The 23,005-nt window shown below is 35.2% G+C and overlaps 1 protein-coding gene across 4 annotated transcripts in view; it reads left to right on the top strand.

The window, feature by feature from the left end:
• LOC134534887 (phospholipase D1) overlaps positions 1-23,005 on the top strand; it is a 76,235-nt gene that overhangs the window by 36,528 nt on the left and 16,702 nt on the right. For all 4 annotated transcript variants that reach the window (XM_063373558.1, XM_063373555.1, XM_063373556.1 and 1 more), the window contains exons 11-16: positions 3,180-3,319; positions 4,534-4,716; positions 7,619-8,017; positions 12,750-13,054; positions 16,069-16,187; positions 17,306-17,437. In XM_063373558.1, coding sequence (XP_063229628.1) covers positions 3,180-3,319; positions 4,534-4,716; positions 7,619-8,017; positions 12,750-13,054; positions 16,069-16,187; positions 17,306-17,437 — 1,278 coding nt within the window. The remainder of the gene's footprint in view (positions 1-3,179; positions 3,320-4,533; positions 4,717-7,618; positions 8,018-12,749; positions 13,055-16,068; positions 16,188-17,305; positions 17,438-23,005) is intronic.

The following is a 23,005-nucleotide window of genomic DNA, read 5'->3' as shown; positions in this document are numbered from 1 at the left end:
ATTGGCAAACACAAGAATCCCAGGTGCTTCAAGGGAGTTTCTTGTCTTCCTGCAGATTATGCAAATAACACTCGTGCATGGATGACAAGAGAACTTTTCTCCAATTGGTTGGTTAAAACCGATAAAGAGATGCAAAAAGAAGGAAGAAAAATTCTTTTGTTGATTGACAACTGCGCAGCACACAGTGTTGATGTTAGATTGGAAAACATCAAAATTATGTTTTTGCCTCCAAACTGCACTTCTCAGTTGCAGCCACTTGACCAAGGCATTATTCAAAATGCCAAGGTCAATTTTCGAAAACGCCTGGTCGAAAGGCTGCTCATCAATTTGAGATTGAAATTGCCCACCAACATCAATGTTCGTCAGGCTATTGAGATGATCACCGGTGGCTGGTGGAATGTCCAGAAAGAGACAATTGCTAACTGCTGGAGGAAGTCTGGCATTGTAAACTGTAATGCTGATGAGATCACTGCAACATCATCAGACCAGGATGCAAGCCAGACTGCAGCTGCAGCACAAACATGTGAAACCAATGATATTGACCCCCAAGTATGGCAGGAAGTATCAGCCTCCATGCAGTTTGATGCTGTATCATTCACAGACTATGCCTCTGCTGATAACGAAATAGAAACAACACCAGGGTTGACCGACAGTGATATCATCAGTGAAGTCATTCAATCACAGTCATCAAAAGCTGAATCAGATGATGATTCTGACTGTGAAGAGCTACCTGTGACTGCAACGGAAGCTGTTCTGAGTGTAGAAAAACTAAACAAATTTATCTCTAAACATGAAAAGGTCACAGAAGAGATCAGGAAATCTTTGCACAACATAGAACATTTTGTTCAACAGAGCATCATTAAAAATCAAAAACAAACTGAAATAACAAAATTTTTTAAAAAATAAATGAACTTTTGTTTTGCAGAAACTGATGTAATGTATTCGCCAATGTTAATGCCATGTGTTGTTATAACTATTTTTGATTAATTTTATGATTTTTTTCTTTGAAGTGATAATATGTATGTATTTATCAGTACTTAGTCATAAATGTTAATGCCATGTGTTATAATTATGTTTTTTTTTCTTTAAAAGTGATAATATGTATGTATTTTTCTGTACTAAGTCATCAATATTAATGCAGTGTGTTATAATACTGCTATTTTTGATTCATTTTGTAATTTTTTATTTGAAGTGATTATATGTATGTATTTTTCAGTACTAAGTACTTTCAGTACTAAGTATAAAAACTGGAGGTCCCTGTAAGTACTTAGTACTGAGATTCTACTGTATATGAATACAAAAAAATTAATGAATCGAAGAAAAAAACTATTTGAACAATACAATCATCTGAATATGTAAGAAATGTCAATAATTTTACAGGAAATTTTCAACCTTCAATTCAAAGTATTCAAAGTTATACTTTCGAACAATTGTCTTTTTATTTGATTCTTTTATCCTGGTTGGATAAGAACTGTCTTATAAACAAACAACAGAAAACAAACAAAAGAACTTGTAAACAATAAAACTGCGTTCGTTACTTTCGTTTCTTCAGTGATGTAGCGAAAAAACTACAATATGAATTTATTGCTCGTCATGACTATAAAATGTTCCGCATGTTTCTTTAATTCAATGTGCCGTATACAGTCATCCCTTCCACCATGTGCAATCGAAAAGTCACACGTGCATACATTACAAAACGTGTGGTGTTCCAAAACATTTGAAGACAAGCATGGCCATTCTTTTGAATAGTTAGGTCTTAGGTCGAAAGTTTTGAAGAATTGCATTCTTTTTTTTCTCCCCCAGATACACTTTTGTTCTTTCACACGCTTCATTTCTACAACCGGCACTGAAGAACACAACACTATTGAAAAACGTAAAAAAAATTCACGTCTGTAGACATGACAAAAACACTATGATGAAAAAATGACTTTCAAGAAATAAATTAAAACAACGCAGGTTAGCCAAAGTACCGAACAAAAATTATCATGATGTAAGTAGCCAAAAAACGAAAAGTCCGAGAATATGTACTAGTTGTATCGTACAACGGACGTAATACCATCCCATTATTATTTCAAAACACGACAACTAATCTACTAATTTCGACAGTACATGCGCACACATACTAGTTCCGTTATTGTTTTTGTTTACGTACACTCTGTTACGTTTGAATAAGAAAACTAAAAATAAAGTACAAGTTTTTGGATGGTAATTTTTTTCAAAATTTGCCTCAAGGCTGTTCGTTCAAGTGAATATTTTTGTTTCAGGAAGAAACAGACTGTCGTAAAATTCGTTAAGATGAAATAAAATTCAAGGTTATTATATACGTTTTTGGCGGGACCAAACAATGAGTTCGGTTAAGTGAAGTGTTCGTTTAACTGAAGTTCGTTGTACTGGTGCTTTCCTGTATACTCTGTACCATTATATTGATACATTATAAATAAACCTAACCTTCTCTCGTCACTACTACACTCACTCGTATTACTTAATGTTTATTGTGTACTTATTTATTCAATTTATAATAGTATTCAATTGAACTCATTAATTAACTCTTCCGTATATAAGTGACCACTACTATTGTTCCAAAACTCACAATGTCATTTGTCTTTTTTTTCCACTGTGATATTTTGTCTTTCGCTGTTGCTGCATACTATATTTCCATCGTTCCACCATTCAATAACTATCATTGGCCAACTTCCATGAGGTCATTCTTTTCCCTTACTTTTTTTTAATTGTAATAACCTTCCGCGCTTGGCCGGTATCGCGATCTAGAATTGAGCCGTTGCTTGTTACACTGTGGTATCAATCTCTCTCTATTTTTTTTATAATATATAGTCTAATCTTCACTTACATAAGAGCATCAAAGTGATCTGGGTTCGATTCCTGGTAGCATCAAAACTGAAATTTTCTCAGTTGGGAAAAGTGGTGAATATTTTCGAGGTATTTCAGTTTCCCCCCACCAATGCATCTTATCACTACTCCATTATTTCATCACCTCTCGTTTGTCTAATGACTTCATGTCAACGAGGTTTCAAACTCTTAATAGATTCCACTCGCTTGTGAGTTGCTGCAGATAATAGTGTATGTGTGTGTCTTGTTATTTCAACAGGGAAATATGGCACTTGCATTCTACAACAAAAAAAATTACTATTTTGACAGCAGTTTTATTTTTTTTATGGCAGGTGTTGAGGCATCCAGATCACGCCAAGGCCGGAGTGTTCCTTTGGGCCCACCATGAGAAGTTGGTAGTCATCGACCAGACGTATGCTTTTCTCGGTGGGATTGATCTCTGCTACGGACGGTGGGATGATCACGAACACAGGTATGGATAAATTTGGCAAATGGCAATTTGAAATATGTGTGGGACATGTGCATTACCATATTTAGGTAAAAGAAAAAGGATTTAATTTAAAATCATACAGCTAATTAGCATTGAAGAGGGCACTTACTCTGGCTAAGTAGGTCAATAGTAAATTTTATCATGTGAGTTTATCAGACCTTTTTCTTCCAGCAGTAGAAGCTTGAAATAAATTGGTGATGACTGTAATTGCAAACAGCACCAAGTCTCCAGTGTAGTGAAAATTATAGCTTTTCCTCGTGTAACATGTACCCAAACAGTACATCTGGTGAAAATAGTTTTTTTGATTCTGCCCACCTGTTGTTGGTAAAGAATATCAAAGCTAATGGTTGAGAACACATCCTACTGTGCTACAGTGGTGTTTTGTTGTACCTGGAAAAACTCACGGAATTGAAAGGTGCCTAAAAAACCTGGAAAATCACAGGAAAATCGAAAAACTGTGAGATACCAGACTGAATTTGTAATTTTTAATACCAATGATTTCCTGTTTGTCTTAAAACCAGGCTGAATTTTAATCACTAACTCATGCATAGTTGAAAACCCATTTGTTCTTGTGATAATTAAATTTAACAGATGCTATAAATAAATCAACTGTGTATTTTTTTAAATTATTAGAAACTCAGTCATATGTCGCTAGTCATTCACTTTGTCACAATTGTATCTTAAGTTTGATCACATGTAGTGTTTTATATTTCAGGCTAGCAATGTTGGTTGCATAGCAGTGATGGAAATAACAGTGCAAACAGTGAATTGTGGGGGAAACATGTTATAGTCGTCAATTTGAAATGTTATGTGTGATTGACGTGTGTTTCGATATATATTCGTATGTAGTTATCTTACAATATTTTAATGAGACAGGGGGCAAATATTTTGTTGGTCAGTGAAATCTGGGAAACTGTCTAAAGTAAGAAAGTGTAAATGAAACCTTTTAGGTATTTGCTGATCATGATTGCAATGGTGTGTATTAGTTTTCTCTGAAATAATATTTTTTAATATTTAGTAAATATGTATTTTGTCGACTAATGTAGTATGTTCTTTCTCCAACAGCTTGCATGTGGTTTCCAGACGGGTCTGTAAGTGCCGTTCTCAATACCAACAAGCATGCAAAGCCTAGTAGTGTGAATGGGGTTTGAAGCGTGTGACTGCAACCGTTGATGTGGCTGGTGGATTGTCGCCAGGCTGACGGACCTCGGGGGCATGTCTCAGGTGATGGGGGTGCACCAGCCCCTGCGGAGGAAGCTAACCTCCAGCCACCCGCTGGCTGCGTCGACGCACAGCGTGAGCGTGGTCAGACACCTCGCCGTGAGCAGCAACGTCATAGGCATGGGCTTGCTGCAGGCATCTCAGCAGGCGGTGAACGTGTGAGTTTACGTGCTTCTGCTCATGTGACTGCTTATTTCATACTTGGGGACAAGATTGTATGCTTTCATTTTTAGGCCAATTTCATTTTTAAAACAAGAGGTTTTGGTATTGATTTTTTTTTATTTTTTATGAACTCTTCTTTATTCATAAAGACAGGACAATTTTTAATAAATACGATACTTCGCTAAAACAGTGTAATTTTTACAATATAATAATTTGTAATAAGCATTTATGAATATTTGGAACATTAAAAATAAATCAGCAATATACGTATATAAGTTTGATAAATGTACCAATGTCATAATGTCAAAATTAGTTACTAATAACATATGCCATATAAAAAAAGCAACAAAAAAAGTCCATTATATTTAGTACATACATTTTGGTACTAACGCCATGCTGAATAATTTACAGTCATTGAATTTAATATATTAAAGGATTACGTTTTTGTTATCTGATTTGAGTTATGATTAGTTATGCTGAATAACTTCATGATTTCTCATTGCATTTCAGTGCTTTATGGTGTATTAACTTGTATTTCTGTGTTACATGATGTATGGCATGTTTTTCAATGTTTTTTGCCTTGATTGCAATTCACCATATAAATTTTGTCCCTATTGATAGTTAAATCGTTAATTGTATATATTAGATAATGCCTGCTACCAAATTTAGTTTCTATATCTTGTAGACAGCATTTAAAAATCCTGTAACATTTAAATCTTTAATTTACATTATTTATGTTGTGTCACTTAGCATGACTAATACGTTCCAAAAAATGTTAGTGTAATTTGAAATCGCATATTCTGAAGCATTGGTCTCCATAAATAGCAAGGCTATGTAGGGAAATATTCTTTACGTAATATAAATGCTTATAACATTCACCGATAAATATGCACACACCATTTATCTTTGTATAAAACATACGACATTGCATAACAGGAGACATGTGGTTATGTATTCATCATCAGTCAGCTGATTGGCTGGCCCGCCTGGGGTGACCTTCAACTCACGTTACGTACCTTTCCACGAACTTTCCAACCATTCTTTACTGGCGGTGAAACCGATATTATTGTCCGGATATTACATTTGAATGTTTCAAAAATTAAAGTGCTTATTTCCGTATCACCGCTAGGTTCACATCAATCCTGTCAGGTCCGTGATTTTTTTTTGCATTGCTCCATGTGAATAATCAGTTCATTTCTGTTCCGGTATCTAATGTCAAATGTATAAATATATACCTGCTAGTACAACCACCAGCATCAGACTATGTAAACGTTTGATAGTTCTTATTTCATGATTGTGAGCACAGTTTACTTGCTTAAAACTAAAGTGCAACCAACATAAGCGTGACCTGCACATTGTAATACTTCTAGTTTTGTCTAAAATACTTGAACTCGATGCATGATGCTCTCACTTGGAAGCCATGATTTCACTATGATTCTAACTGCAGGTGCTTGCGCATGTACAGTTACCGGCAGACAAATGGACAGATGTTGCTTTGTGTTTGTTGGTGCAAGTTCCCTGGCACTGGCTACATTTGTTATGAAAAATTAACTATGTACTCCAAAATACTCTGTTGCGTCTGCAGAGTCTGAGCTAAATGGTAAACTCCAGTCACGTGGTCTTTCAGCGACCAATCACAGCCTGAGGAGTCATGGCCTCGGCAGCTGCCGGCAAGTCTCGATAAACTCTCTCTCTCTCTCTCGCACCTATGGCTACGCATAAGAATTTTTTGTCGCAACCATTTAAAATCTTTATTCGCGTCAGGGAGTTATTAAAAACAGTTCAATTTGTCTGGCGATTGACAAGTATTTTCAATATTAATTAATAAACATGCTATAAAATTTTTAGAATGCCTAAAGTATATTTTTTGGGTATATTAATTAAATATATTCGGAGGGGTCAGGTTATACTTTAAAAACAAAAAAAGACTAAGATTTTTATTTCTGGATTATGTACATACTAAAATAAAAGATTTAAAAAATTTCAAGTTGCCTAAAAGATATTTTTTTGTTTTATTTTCTTACAAATGTCATAGGCTGCGCAATAGCGAAATAACCGCAAATCCTCTGCCTGACTTACGATTCCAGATCTACCCATTGATAAAATACTGTTTTTTTTTTTATTATTTTGACTTGCCTAAAATACATACTCTAAATTCGTCGTCAGCTCTCCCGATTATTAATTTTGTTCAGTAGCTGATTTGTGTATTTTGAAGTTATATTACATTTCATAATCCAAATGATTGTAGGACTTCTTAATATCAAAGAAAGGATTTTAACCAAGATTTTTGCATGTATTTTTTTAAATTTATTTTTTCTCCCACATTCTGGAAAGTCATTTAAATATTTTTTCATCTAATTTAAGAATGGCAGTATTTGCACAATCCTAAATTAATGGAATAGTCAAGCTCTCTCTCTCTTTTAAAAAAAATGAAGGAAAAACATTTTTAGTTTATAATAGCTGTCTAAAATCAAATACATATTTTATAGCAGAGTTCTAAAAACATGTTTTGTTTGGTTAGCAGAATAATAGGGCTTTTCTTTGTAGCAATGTTCATCTTACAAATGGCACATTTAATAATTGTGTTTCTGAAATAAATCTTCTTTTTATGTAACAAGGTAAACATTTAAAGGCATCTGTATATTTACCACACACCAATTATTAAATTTATAGATTACATATTTTGAAACAAGTTTTTTTTTGGTAACTAATCGTATTTCTGGTTTAGATAGTCTAACATGATCATCATTAAAGCGTCTGTTTGGTTCAGTTCTTTGGTTTTTTTGGAATTTTTCTCTTGCATGCCACATTTCCTGCCTGTGTTCTGGTATCTGCTGTGTGTTAAATTGTCCACTACCTATCCTTACGTGCATGTGACTTTGAGAGTCCTGTTCGCAGGCCCGAGAAGGAGCCCGAAGCCCCCGGCGGGCCGCTGCACCCGAGCCACGCCCTGATAGCCGCGGAGCGCCGGCAGCGTGACCCTGCCGGCCTCGACGCCATCCAGGAGCACGTGAAGGGCAACACGCCGCCGCCGGAGAGGAAGCACTTCCTCGACAAGATGCGGGACACCACCAACCGCAAGACCCACGAGTGGATGAGCCGGTTCTACCACTCGGACAGCGACGACGGCGACGGCGACGAGAGCTACGACACGGGCAAGACGTGGACCCCCGGCGAGAACTTCTTCGCCAAGATGGAGGAGCTGACGAGGCGGAGGACCAGGTCGTGTGTGGGCAGGACCCACCGGATGGAGGAAAACCAATCTAAATCGGACTCGCAGAAACCTGATAAAGAGGAGTAAGTAATAAAAACCAATGATAGCACTCTTATTAAATCAAGGTAATTTAAAAGTGAATGTCCGTGCTGTAACTTCGAGGGACTAACTTCCGTTACCATTCCCGGATAGGGGCTGCGTCTGTCAGCGGCTTCATAACACACCATTTAACTTTACTCCAGTATTCATTTTACTTTTGAGTTCATTACAGGTGTCGCACACATCTTCGTAGACACAATCGTCTTTACAAAAGTTCCATTCACTGCATCGCGCCGAATATGCCTTCAACAATCATGTCGCGTGGCTCCTGCTACCTACCGCAATGGTGGCCTCTTCTTGTCTCTCCACTAGACAGTGGGGCGTCAACACGCTATCCTACTTCCCCTCTTCTGCTTCGTACGCTCACGCCATAGTCACTCACACTTTCTAGAGTTTATATTCACGTACTGTTATAACGAGTTCTCTCCTAAGGAAAGCCTTATTACCTTCTCTCTTAAATGGGGCTTGAAGGGAATAAGGGGTTATAAAATAAGGTCTCGACATTAACTTCAATTCCACTTCAATTTACTACTAACTATTTCAATTGTCACCGCCGTCACTCATTGAGTTAAATCTTTAAAATATACTTAATTCAATCTACGTGCCTCGCTATCACACCTGTGAGTCTCTTACCTCCGCTCTCTTGTGACGCGCTCGCGGCAGACCTCTCGGCAAGGCGGGAAGCGGCGACGAGAGTGGCACGACGCGCACCGGGCTCTGTCTCGGCACAGCCACCCCCAAAGAGCCCCCTTTCGGGCGTGGCTGCCGTATTTGAGACCTTGGGTCCGCGGCATCGTTGACAGTCCTCGTTCCTACCCCTTCTCGACCAGGGGCGCAACAACTAAATTTCCAAAGGGGGGGGCAATATACCTTTTTATAAAGAATAGGGTTGTGCGAATGTTCGGTATACCGATACCGAAATCGAAATTTTGCTACTTTCATTTTCGATTTCGGTAAGAATTTCATCTGTCGAAGTTAGTTTTTAGCGAAATATTTCGAGCCAAACGAAAGTTCAATAGCTTACCGAAGTTCCGTTTGTTCTAGTTGAAAAAGAACTCGTAATTTAATAAAAATGTACAGTAGAATACCGGTACAATAACGTACCTTATTATAAAGTATATTTCACTTAACGAATTTTTTTTAACTCCCCGCCAAAAATCGTATCTTCGCCATGCAAAACGGTTTCAGTTTAAAGTATCATATTTTCACTATAACGTAAAAATTCTACTAGTAGCGTGGCATTACTACACCAAAATTTACTTAAACTGGTAAATAAATTTCCAGCTAAATGATTAATGTAGTAGAACAAAGATACACAAATACCACCGCAACGTATTTTCTAACCTCTAAATTCTCAAAACAAAGTTAACAAACAGTTGCGCGCACAACCATAGATTATACCGTACGTAGTATGCGACGGAAGCAACACAACACCATTCGATACATCGAAAGACGGAAGTTTGAGAGAAGTATTAATTATTTAGACAAAAGTGTTACGCTACGCTAAAAATATTGTTTGATGTCTGTGCCGGGATTGTTTATTGTTATTGTTGAGTTTATTTTCAGGTTACGTTATTTAGACACCGCATTGTATTTGTGCTACAATATGAATGATCCTGGAGATAAAAAGAAACGAAAGCAATTCACGCTTAAGGAAAAAGTGGATATACTCAGAGAACTAGACAAGGGGATAAAAGCAAGTCGCAGTTGCTAATACATATGGCATTGCGGCTCTCCTGTAGCAATTTTTTATATATTTTTTTTCTCTTTGTAAAGATATGTATGCATGTTTCAGTACTAAGTACAAAAACTTGAGGTACCTGTAAGTACTTAGCACTGAGATTCTACTGTAATGTCTTTATATGATTTGCTTGTTATTACTAATAATGTAATAACATATGCAAATCATATTTATATGATTTGCTTGTTATTACTAATAATGTAATAACATATGCAAATCATATAAAGACATTAATTAGAAAAAAGATTTCCATTAAGATTAATTTACGTGGTGATGAAAAAAACTCACGTTAATGAAAATACGGTAAAATCATAATTTGAACAAACATGGCAGATAAAGTAAACAAAATTCAACCGTGATTACAGTAGGCCTAGGTATCAAAACAAAATCATGCAATATTTGAAAAATTACCTGATTCATTTGCTTTCAAACAGTAGTGTAGGTACTATATTCGTAAAACATACATTCCAGAACTGTTAGTACAGTATTTAGTATTTACCGTATACACATAAACAAAGAACGTACCTACTTTTATTCGCGCACAGCCAAACAAAAACATTGTCGTCTGCTTTATTTAAATTTTACATACTCTGACTGGCATATAAAATCCTCATAATATACAGCCAATTAGACAAAAGGGTCAACAAGTCACTGCGTGTAATGACCACTTGGCAGCAACCATTTGTTATGTTTTGTTTTGACCATGTCCCTTGCCTGGTCTACAGCTTCCTGAGCTAGCCATGTGTGACAGTGGTGCAAGATGGCGGCCGTTCCGCAGTATTCACGTATTTTTTCATCAGTACCATGCACATGATAAATATATTATCATAGACTGCGACATTACGACTGTAAAGGAAATAGTCTGTGCGCTGAAAGATCTGGATTGATTCTTGAAATTTACGAGTGACATGGGGCTGTGTTGTGTGGTCTAGGGCGGATGTTGATTATATTAAATAATAATATTTATATATATATATATCAAAAGGTACCAAAATGATTTATGTAATAGAATTTATTACTGAAGAGCAAACTTTGGGGCACTTTTTTCTTTGTTAATTAAAAAATTTCGCTTAACTTTCGTTAAGAATATATTTATCTCATAGAAAAATTCATTTTCGTTTCACTTTCGCGAAACTTGATAAATTTTCTTTCACTTTCATTTCGTGTGGAAAAAGTCACTTTCGCACATCCCTAATAAAGAAGCATCGATTGAAGGGGGGGGGGGGGGGGGGGGTCCGGGGTTCCTTCCCCGGGATAATTTGTATTTCAAGGTGGAAAATGGTGCTATTTAAGCAATTTTATTATCTAAAAATTTATTACACATCACTTTCTTTGCCCCCGTTTGCCCCCACTTCAAGGTTTCAGAGGGGGGCAAAATACCCTTGCCCCCCCCCCCCCCCCCCGCCCCTTGTTGTTGCGCCCCTGCTCTCGACCCCGTTCGCTTTCTGCAACGGTGGCCAGCCTCGTTCCGAAGCGCTGTCCTAGTATTTCGCGCTGACTCCGCTGTTGCCGCAACAAGGCCGGCCCGCACGTCGCTGCAGGTGTCTCGTAACAATACATAAATACTAATATAAATAAGAATAAATATTTATGCTCACCTAAAATAACTCATAAATAACATGACCATTTAAAAGTTACATAAGATTATCTATAAACTTAAGCTAAAATAAAGTGTCTGTTTCTCCAAGCTTCCAGCTCATTCCAAAGTCTTTTCAAAGTCATTGCCAACAATATATTAATAGCCAAATTTACCTAAGTAAATAAAATAAAATTATTAACAAATTAAGTGAATAAACTAAATTATGAATGTAATTAAATAAAACTAATATTTCTTAATATTTGAAGAATAAGTACAATAATTAAGAAATAAATACAGTAGTAGGCCCATGCCACAAAAGGCATTGGGGTAAAGGCTAGTAATGACTACTACAATGACCTATGAGTAATTTAAACTACCAGTAATTTACTATTTGAAATTTTCCTGTTTGCTGTGGAACCTCCCTCTCCTACCTCTTTCTATTCCCTCTTTCTGTTCCCTCTCTTATTCCTTTCCTTCCTCTCTTTCCTTTCCTTCCTTTCCTCTTACTCCTTCCTCTCCCTCCTTTCTTTTCCTTCTACTTCTCCCTCTACCATTTTCTCATCCCCTTTCCTCCCCTTCTCATTTTCACTCTTTCTCCTAATCACTTTTACTCCTAATCTTCACTTTTTCTTTTCTTCCTCGTACTCCTTTATAATCTTTGTCCCTGTTACTCCTCCTCATTCCTTCCCCCTACTCCCTCTACACCACCTCAATCTCCCCTTCCCCTCTTAAATCTTCCCTCACTGTAGTGCTATTTTCTCCCTCCCCCTCCTTCATTTTTCACCTCCTCCCCTTCTGATGCAGTATGATTGCAGAAAAAAAAAGCTATTTATAAAAATGTGTGCCTAAAGAGGTTTTCCATTGCAGTAAGAATTTCCAACATATTATTTTGATTAAAACAACTTTTGTTTGGATAAAGAGTCAGTGGTGAATTGAGTTTTTATAATCAAATCTGATATGATTTTAAACAAGAGATGAATAATTCACTCTTTGGCAAACTGGAGTTACCGGTAGTTTATATTTTCTTCTTCAATCAGTGTAACTTTGAGTTAGTTGGTTTTTCTAGTATCTTTTACATTGATTACTGGAAATTTTAAGGCTAGTTTTTTACTTAGTGAATTTTAACGGTAATCCGGATGACTTTAGACCTAAGGAAATTTCGCTTTTAAAACAGATTAAACTGTTAAAAAATTTCCTTTAGTATTTACAAATTGTAGGTATATTTTTGATGGCATGTGTTTGGATTTTGGAATTATTGTGTATCTAGTATCTAAATATGATAAATGCTTCGTATGTAATTTTTAATTGGTACCAGAATCATAAGTAACTCTATTCACTTAAATAGTTTTATGGAACCTGCAATTCAGCTTGCAATCATTTTGTTAATTCCTCTTAGCTCATCAGCAGTGACGAACGGCCTCAAGAATCCGGGGCCGTTGGTGGGCATCTCAGTAAAAGAGGTCAAGCCCAAGGCCTCGAAGGACAAGAGAACTGCGAACTTTGCAGGAGAACCTAAAATTCGAGTGTTTGCGCCGGGCGAGAAGAAAAAGGTCCACTATGATGGTGACGACAACAGCACAACCTCTTCCAGAACAGACACTCCCTTACCAGACCTGTCGGGTGTGCCGAAGTACTGGCTGGGAAAAGATTACACAAACTTCATTGTGAAGGACTTCAATAACCTTGATTGCCCATACATAGGTGAGTGGTTGATTTCCCAAATACAGAGTTGCAAAAAAAAAAAAAAGGGTTTTTTTTAAATAAAAAAAGTTTGTTTCTTTGTTTAAACAAAAAAAAAGTTTAAATCAGCCTCTTTTATTACATTATTTTGGCTCTCAGCATGTTCAAATGAAAGCCATACATAGGGATGGTGATTTTTAGTTTTTGCTAAATAGATGCTAAAATATGCTAAATTATATTTTTTCCGCTATAAAATGCTAAATTTAGACTATTCCGAGATAAATGTGAAATCAAGGTAAAAAACGTAGATTCGTCTTCACTCTACACAATTTATTTACCGATTGTATTTTGTTTCAGTTCAGTATTAAAAGAAACCATCATTTTATGGCATATTCAGCACAAGTATCTTATTGTCACGTCATTCACAAATACTATTGTTCGTAAATATTGAATGTAGAATGGCCATCCGTGCCTCGCGATTGTAAACAAAGCAAAGAACAACTAGCTGGAAGATTGTCCGTCATCTTGCAGAGTACAAGTTTTTAGGCCACCATATTGCGACATCTCTGCTTCGTTGCGCTAACAATTGTAAGTCCCATTTTCTGGCTGTGTTTCACGTGAAAGCCGCGTTCTTGTGTAGTATGTGGAATGTTGCGTGTTTACCATAGAAAAGAGAGGGAGGGATAGAAAGGCCACTCTCTGAATAACCGCTAGAACGCTATTTGCAGCGCTGTTGTGGCCGTGCACAGCACTAACTGTATAAACATTGGTGGAAGAATGACCTAAGTAGCTATTTATGTTAAAACCACCTATGTCACAAGCTAGCATTTTCTTACACGTGGCGGCATTGTATTTTACTTAATACGTAACTTTATACTCAATTTAACAATGTACCTCAATGAAAATATGGCCACTAAATAATTGAATAAATAAACGCCAGATATTTTCCAGTTTCCACATACGAAGCAATAAGCAAGTAGCACGCAAATAACCTAAAGTCCTAAACAAAAATACGAAAGAAAAATTGCTGCCATTACAAATGAGCCTTGGCAACGAATCGTAAACAAACATTGAGCAGTGAGCACACTAGCGCTCTTATGGCCGTGCACACAAACAAAACGTTGTTCAAGCATCTCTCTAATGAGTGCACATCCCGTGGTGTTTACAAATACGTGCATACTCGTGAATGGGTTGTATACTGTTATTTCTCGTGGTAAAAATGGGACCAAACGTCATTTCCATTCGCAATCGCATAAATGAATACAAAAGTGAACAGTTATAGGAAAGTGATACGAATATTTTAATGCACAATTTTAATTTATGTAATCGCCATCTGGAATGGAAAAAAAAGATTTACTTGAAAAGCACATTAAATCTGAGTGACATCAGACTGCAAAAAAAAAAAATTCACTGAGAAGTCGGTTGAAGAAAAAAAGTCGGTAAAACGGCAAGCAACAGTTTCTTTTTTAAAAATATACTTTTCTTCAGTAATGTAAAATGAGAGAATTGGCTAAATTGTGTTTTTTAAATGCTACAAAATGCTAAATTTCAAATTCAAAATGCTAAATGTCATTATTTTAAATGCTATAAATCACCATCTCTAGCCATACAACATCCTGCTTTCTGCCACTAATGTTAAATCTGATAAGTTAAGAGATTAAAGAACTGAAGTCCAGCAAATCTATACATTTGACGGGGACTCTATACCACATAATGGGTATTCCCCCACAGGAAGAGTATTTTCCATAGGATGGGTGTTTCCCACAGAATAGGATTTTTTTTAATTAATAATTTTTTTTTTTTTACATGCTGTCTATAATTCACTAATTAATTTAATTTTACAGGTTTAGCTGGGTATAATTTACATCTTATTCAGATAATTCAATTGAAAAGATTTTGAATAGTATATAATTTTTTGTTCCTGTAAATCACAAGAAACATTATTGAGCTAACTTTGGTTGCTATTAGAGTGGAAACCTTCATTTCATTAAAAAAATTAAGATATTCTATTTAAAAAAATATGTTATAAAAAATTAGTTTTTTATTTTATTTTCAAAAACCATGCCTGGGTTTAAACCAGCCAACTCTGCCCGAATACCTAATAGCATTGGTTATGAAGTGTTTTTCATTCAGTCTAAACCTGAATATTAATTATTTTCTATAGATTATTTAAGTACATATTTTCTTTTTTAAACTTTTTTTTTAATTTAAAAGAAAGATTTGTGGTAAATTTAATAAATATAGTTAATCCCTGTTAGACCTATAAAAAGTTCTTAAAATATTCCAGAAGAAATTGGTACATACTTCAAAATCTACCTATGCCTGTAGACTGTGCTGTAAGGGATTTTTTGTTTACCAATGACAAAATGTACCTTCTGTTGTGAACCAGAGAAAAAACTTGTGACAACATTTTTCTTGCATTTAAAATGAGTTATTTCAGACTTTTAATAAATTAAACAAAAAAGTTTTATGTATAATCTGGTGCAGAGCTAAATGATGAATAACAGGAAAGGGGGTGATTTAAGGATGAAAACATCACTTAACAGCCATTACTATTAATAGTCTTTGATCACAGGAACTGCATTGTAAAGCTGATGGTAAAAAGTGTTATACAGTGTTAGCATCTTTTGATGTTGGGAAGTGACATTATTAAAAGAAAATTGCAACACAGTTTCTCACATTATTTTTGTAGACGAGACAGTGGTGATACATGAGGAATGATGTTTCATATCATTGGCTAGCTCAAGGGAAGTTGTGGTGTGACCATTTTGTGTACGTGTGATGAGGGGATGACGTTGTTGTTTGGCGTTAGTATAAAAGATGCTGCTACCATTGCCTATGGACCATAGGCTATGGTGCAATAGTGTCAGAATGTTTCGCTCATTTAGTTTCATTGTTCAACAGTATTATTTTGAAAGTTGTCCTCTCCATTCCCACCAAATGATGAGGGGCAACTTAATCGAAATAGGGATGTTTCAGGAAGGTAGGTACGTTATGTATGTTGGAGATAGCAGAACATCTTAAAATGTTCACAGATCTGGTTGACCGGTACACCACACCACGAATGCCGTGGCATGATGTCGGTGTAATGGTCCAGGGTGCTGCAGCGAGGGATGTTGCTAGACATTTTATACACCGTTGGAATGCCGTTAAGGTGAATAGTCATTTCCTTTCTTCCCCTTACCTTACCCCTCCCCCACCTTCCCCCTTCACTACCTTTTCCCCTTTGTCCTACCCTTCCTCCCCCTCATCAGCCTTTTCACTCCCCTGTTTTTCTCCCTCCCTTACATTCCCCCTACCTTACATTCCCCCTCCCTTACATTCCCCCTCTATATTCCACCACCGCTATCTTTCCCTCCCCCTATCTTCCACCACCCCTATCTTCCCCCTCTCATATCTTTTGGAAACATCCATAAATTTTGGAAACATGTTCTTGTTACAAAAACTTATAAGTTGAACTGTACAATGTATTTGTTGCTTAATCGCTAAGCATACCAGTTGGTTTTTGTAGCCATTCCATTGACCATATTGTTAAGTTAAGCTCACATGAGACAAAATGTGAAACCCATACCCTAAGAACAAACAGAGAGGTCTTATCAGGAGAATCATTCAATTTGCATTCTAGCAAATTTTTAGTGTGCTAAATAAGCATAAGTATGCATGCTGATGCATACTGTTACCATACAAGAGGCCTGTAAGTATGCATTAGTCTTAACTCTAATGAATTCTGTTTTTTATACATTTTAGTTGTAAAGTAATAAATTGATATCTTATTTAATTTATTATAATAATTTGATTCTTGTCACAATGTTAAGTTGGCTCCCACAAAACAAAAAGGGGAATCCATCTAAGAACAAACAGGTGTTAGCATGCAAACCCATCAGTTTGCATTTTATTCTAATGGATTTTTAGTGTGCAAAATGTGCATTGTTTGCATACAAGAGGCCTGTAAGTATGCGTTAATATCTGAACTGTAATAAATTCTGTGGGTTTTTTTTTTTTGGTAGCCAAATTGTAATTCCTCTTTTGTGCAAGGCAGTGCTATTGGTATCTGGCTGTGGGGTTTGTCTTCTGTTCACACATTTTATTTCAGCTCTCAAGTATTGATTGAGTTTAGTCATTAAGAGAATGATGCTGGTGTTTTAAATGTTTTGTGTAGTGCAAAATAAACTTAAAAATGAACCATTATTACTTACAAATTGTCAATGTGTGTAGGTGATTTAATTTGGGACTTATGAAAATGTTTAATCAATATTTTGTTTTTCCTTTTAGTTGCAAAAAGCAAAATTGAATTCGGGGTATCCATATCTCCTGCCCAAGTCTTATAAAGATGTCCTGGACTGTGGTAGTGTCAATTTACCTCCAATCATTGAACAACTGTTTGTGAACAATGTCAATTGCCAGGTCAGTAGCTTTATTGTTGTATTTAAATTTGGGAAACTTAGCTGTGGTTTTTTTTATTACCGTCATTTTTTGTGTTTTATCATGTTAAATGTAATTTAGTTAGTTAAAGTAAATTAAATTTGAGTTTGTAACATGTTTAAAGAGAGTGCATTAACTTTTAAACAAAATGTTTAATATTTTCGTGAAACAATATTAAATGTATAGATTTTTCAAGGAAATTAACTTCCATGAAAGAAAAAAAATATCTGTTGCATTTTTTTAATGTATAGTTTATTAACTATCAATTTGTTTTGTGTCTCAAAAAAAAGATTTAAATGAATTTACAGCTGCTATATAGTGTTTATTACTCTTGTTTTGCAATCTTGTATATAAAAGTGAATGTTTTGTGTGTTCGTCTTCTATACGCTCACGCATCGTTCTTCTGATTGAGTTGAAACTTTGCACACCTGACCTTCGAAGTAAAAGGAAGATCACTGTCTAGGTGAGATTTTGATAAAACAAAACCTAAAGCAAAGTTTAATTATTCTTGGTAAAATCTTGCCATTCCATCGTTGTAGTACAGACTAACCATGAAAGAATGTCAGCTATTAAATGTAGTTCACTCGGCACTAGACAGAGCGTGCGTGTTGGGTGCAATCGGCAAGCTATCGATACTGATATTGGACTATGCAAGCAATCTTTATACAGTAATCAACTTAACCAAATATGAATGCGCTGCAGGTAAAAACTTAAGATTGAAAACGTCTTTGAAAGAAATTTTACACATCACCAACTTCGTATTTTTGCTAATTAAATAAGTAACTGGTAATATCCTAACAAATAATGGTTTTCAACTTTAAAGTTAATTGTTTTATACAGGAAAAGAAGTTTATGTGCAACATCTTAAACTTGATTAAATAATGTATTAACTCATTGTTCATCCGATCTCTATGAAATTTTGCACGCTTGACCTTTGAAACCATGGAAGTGTTAGTCTGTGGAATAGTTGTCTGTTCTGAAGTACCTGATATAGTAGCTGTATAAAGGCTAATATTCTATAAATTTGTTTAATAGCTTGAAAAGAACTCGCTAGGAAGAATTGTTAATATGCCATCATGTCATGAATATTGCTAAAAAAAAAACAATACCAACACATATGCAAGGAATTAGGGTTAAACTTCATTATAACCAAAAATTGTTTTGCTATGCAGACTTCCAAGTATTCAAATGGCAAAGATTGTATACACTAACTCCCTTACTTGTTACCTCCTTGTTTAAAACTCAAGGAAGGTCACTGTTCAGGTGATATTTTGATAATATCAACCCTTAAAGCAAAAATTAAGGTGGCGCGTGAGTAGTATCGGATAATTACCATTAAATACTTTGTCAGTTGCTCGTTTCTATGGTCAAAATAATAATGGTAGCATATGTTGGGAGAGAGATAAAGAGAGATAGATATAAAGAGAGATAGATATAAAGAGAGATAGATATAAAGAGAGGCAGAGTGATGGAGAGAGATATATTAATATAGATATACAGTATAAAGCGAGAGAGATATAGTGTGTGTGTGTGTGTGTGTGTGTGAACGTGTGTGCGTGCGGAGAGGAGATAGATATATAAAGAAATAAAAATAAATGGTTAGAGATAAAGAGAATTATAAGGCTATATTTATATAGAGATATATGAAGATACATATATATATATATATATAGTGAGATATAGAGATATATAGATAGAGATAGGGAGATTGAGAGAGATGAAATGATATGGAGAGATGAATAAGAGTAAGAGAGATAAAGATGTATTAAGTAATATATAGAGTTACAGAGATAAGGAGAGAGATAGAGATTATGTGCTTTGTATGTGTGAAAGAACTTTAAAAATATATATATGTATATTTATAAAAAGGCATTGCTACACATGCCAGTCATTAACTAGCATAGAATAAATGGCACCCATTTTTGCTACTACCAGGCTTGTTACCATTAAAAATCTTGTTTTTTATATCATTAACTATAAGACTTATAATTTTTAAAAAAAATTCTATTTGTTGAGCTTTCTAAGATGCAAAAAGTGTCTAATTGACAGTATTATTACAGTTGTAGTCATTCGGAAAGAAAATATTTCTCAATGCTGAACACAAATGATTATTTCACCCTTTGTTGCAGTCAGTCACTATTAATAACAAGGCATTCCATTAAATTATATAGTATGCTCAATCGGAGCCAAAATATGTATTATAAAATTATGTAAATAAATTTGTTGATGTATACGGTTGAAACCAAGATGCTGTCTTTCAGTTGTATCATATCTCCTTAGAAGTAAAAATTTACTATTATCAGATGATGCTCGTGAGAAAATACAAGAAAATGTATTTACAGAATTTTCATTCCAAATTTTCCTTTACATAATACAATGTTTCGGATACGCTAAAAATATTTTCATAATAGAAAGTTGTGTCTCAAACTGTTTTGCTCTATTGCATAGATAAGGCAACAGAGCATACGGAAACAAAGACAGCACTTATGGCAGAAATTGTGCATTGGAAAAAGAGAATAAATGCCCATTTAAATGCAAACTGCAAATTAACTATGAAAACATGCTATGGTACATTAGGGTGTTTAAATTTAAATCAGAAATATTAATTTTTTACAGCCATGCTGCATTATTCCAATTTTATGCCATTATTTTTTTTAATCTAACCTGGAGCAAGGTGCCTGAGTGGTAGGAGACTGTACTCGGAGGACCTGGGTTCGAATTCTGGTCGTCATTCTAATTTGGGTTTCCATGGTCTCCCGAAAATCACTCCAGGAAAATGCAGGGACGGTTCCTTTCTGTTCACCATGTCCGATTTTGTCCCCAATATTTTTAGTATTATTTATGTGTAACCATCTCTTAACACCTTGCTGTTATAGCTAAATAAAAAAATTATATAAATAATATTGTGTAAATAAAAATTTGATGTGTCTTTTGATTGAGGTCTAGGGCACCACTTGGCTGGGACCAATTGCAGTGGTTATCGATTAAGTTCAAAATCTTTATACAGAAATAAAAATACATTTGGTGAAACAGTTTACCACCAAGGCACATCCCGAGGGAAGACGAAAAGGATTAGAATCATTAAAATGTACAGGGGATGCTAACAGCTCAGTAAAAGATGAGTTGAAGTCATAGGAGTGCAACTGAACTTGAGTGGTGACCTCAAGAGACTGGTGTGAGTGCAGCGCTCGATGGCCCAAAAAAAGTTTGATTGCCATAATATGTGATTTCCAGATCAATTCAAAAAGTGTGCTGGGAACAAAATAAAATAAACCATTATAAAATCGCTATAATAAAACAGAGGCATTTTTACAATAGTGTTTTTTTTTTAATTTGTATCATGCTCACCAACAGTTTGTACTATCTATTTGTGGTTGTAATGTGATTTATTTATATTATATATATAAATAATTCTCTGAATAAGAATATTAATAAACTGAGTTATTTTACTCCTTAGTATGACCACTCTGTTAAGTGTAGACTCTTTGATTAGTTTGAATTGTTTCTGGGTGCCACTCTTATGTAATATATAAGAGAAAAAAATAAAATAATATAACACTGCAGATCTAGAATTGGTATGAGAGTGATAACATGTAGTTTAGGGTTATTAGACAAACACATATTCACTGTGAATTAATAACAGGATAAAATACAATTAAATAAATAATCTTTAATCAGACAAATTGTAGCATTGCAAAATGGGTCATAAGAATATTAAGAATAAATTTGAGGTGAAGGATATTTTTTTTTTTGTTGATATAGAAAACAGTTCAGATATGTTAAGAATTGTTATTAATTACTTTGGTTAAATTTCATGGAAAGCCTTAAAATACTTATTTCCTTGAGATACTTAATTATTAATTTGAGGGTTAACTCTAGTTCATAATAATTAATGTTGACATTTGATAATTAATGTCAGTAATTAAAGCAGTATATATTATAATTTTACAGGACATCATTTTTAAACAAAAGTTTTTATATGAATTTCAACTTTGTTTACTAAATTTTTAACATTGTATTTGAATTTTTTGGGTAATTTTGTATTCTATTGGATATTGCTAGTGTAATATTTTGAGAATAGTCTGGAAAGTACAGAAGGAAGAGCGGACAGGCGCGACACTCTGGCGCCAGAAAGCTATTTTTCACTTTGTAAATGCGTGTTTGGGATTTACGCGTCACGTTGTACGCACAGCTGTAGCGACCGTCTGGAAGGGTCTCTGGAGGCTACCACTAGCCAGCCAATCAGGGCGAGTCCTGGCGTGGTGTGATGCGCTCGGCCGAAATTCCTTATTTGGGCATGTTGATGAATGCTGTACTGTGATTGGTCGGTTGGCCCACGGGGTTGCTTCCCTTGTCTTCACCTATACAAGGGAGGTAATCTCGTCTACCAACTCAGTTGTCGCTCGATTGTCGTCCAGTCCGGTCGCGTCGTCGGCAACTCGCACAATATTATGGAGTTGCACTAAGGGACAATTTAACGCCTAGGGGCTGGGGCCAGGCCGTAATTTTTTAAACTAAGTTCATTTTTTTTTTCCGGAATAATGTATTAGAAATTTAGGCCCTAGGCGTCGGCAACGGCCCAACTTCGCGCGACTTCGGTCAGTGCGCGACCGTACCTTGAGTTACATCGCTAACCAAGGGACAGTAATAAATTCTATTTTTTTGTGAGCGACAAGACTCAACGACCATCAACAGAAAAATGTCTGGTATGGTATGTATTTGGACCTCATCCTATCAAAATTCAAAGATATCGTTAAAATTCGTATAAGAAAAGACAAAAACTGTACAAGTAACCAAGTTTTTCTAATTAAATTCATTTGTAAAATTGTGTATTGAAGCCATGTAACGATGAGAAAAAACATTTTTTTTAAAGAAATAAACAAAGATAATTTAATAAACTCTTTTATTTCCAAATAAAGCAGAACCTCAGGAACATTGTTTGTTTTGTATTGTTACGTTTCTATGTGTGGTTAGCCGGGCAAAAACATACAACGTAACAAAATGTAAAGATAATTATTGGTTTGACCAGTGGTATACTCTTATGTTTTTAACCAAACAGGATATATGTTGCACACATGAGAAAATACTACAAAAGTTCACAAATTCAAATTATCGTCTCTGTTGCTCTCACTTTAGATCAAATTTAGTGTTTTAAAATATAGTTTATTACCGTCGTCGTTTAATTTAAATTTAGTGTACCTCGGCTGAATTCAGTATATATGTATGGTAGAACATCATGAGAACTCCGTCTCATTTCACTTCTGGGTAAGAACTAAGAAAGTGTAGGTCAGAATAGTATTTGGCTTATAAATTGTTTATCTTGGCATGACTTTACTCAGTTCAACACAAAAATCAATGTTTATATAAATGTTGGCAGGATCAAATACGTTTATGTAGAAATACGGTCCGTTCAAAAACAGCCTTATGAGTCAATTTTACTCACGTTAATTTCACTCCTAATTACACACCATATAGGGTGTGCCCTATATAAATTACTTATAATTATGTTTATACTGTGATTTAAAACATCCCTTCAACTGGATGATCTCA

This window comes from Bacillus rossius, chromosome 8 (genome assembly GCF_032445375.1).
Source record: "Bacillus rossius redtenbacheri isolate Brsri chromosome 8, Brsri_v3, whole genome shotgun sequence".
Classification (NCBI taxonomy): Eukaryota; Metazoa; Arthropoda; class Insecta; order Phasmatodea; family Bacillidae; genus Bacillus; species Bacillus rossius.
This window is presented reverse-complemented; position numbering and strand designations above follow the sequence as displayed.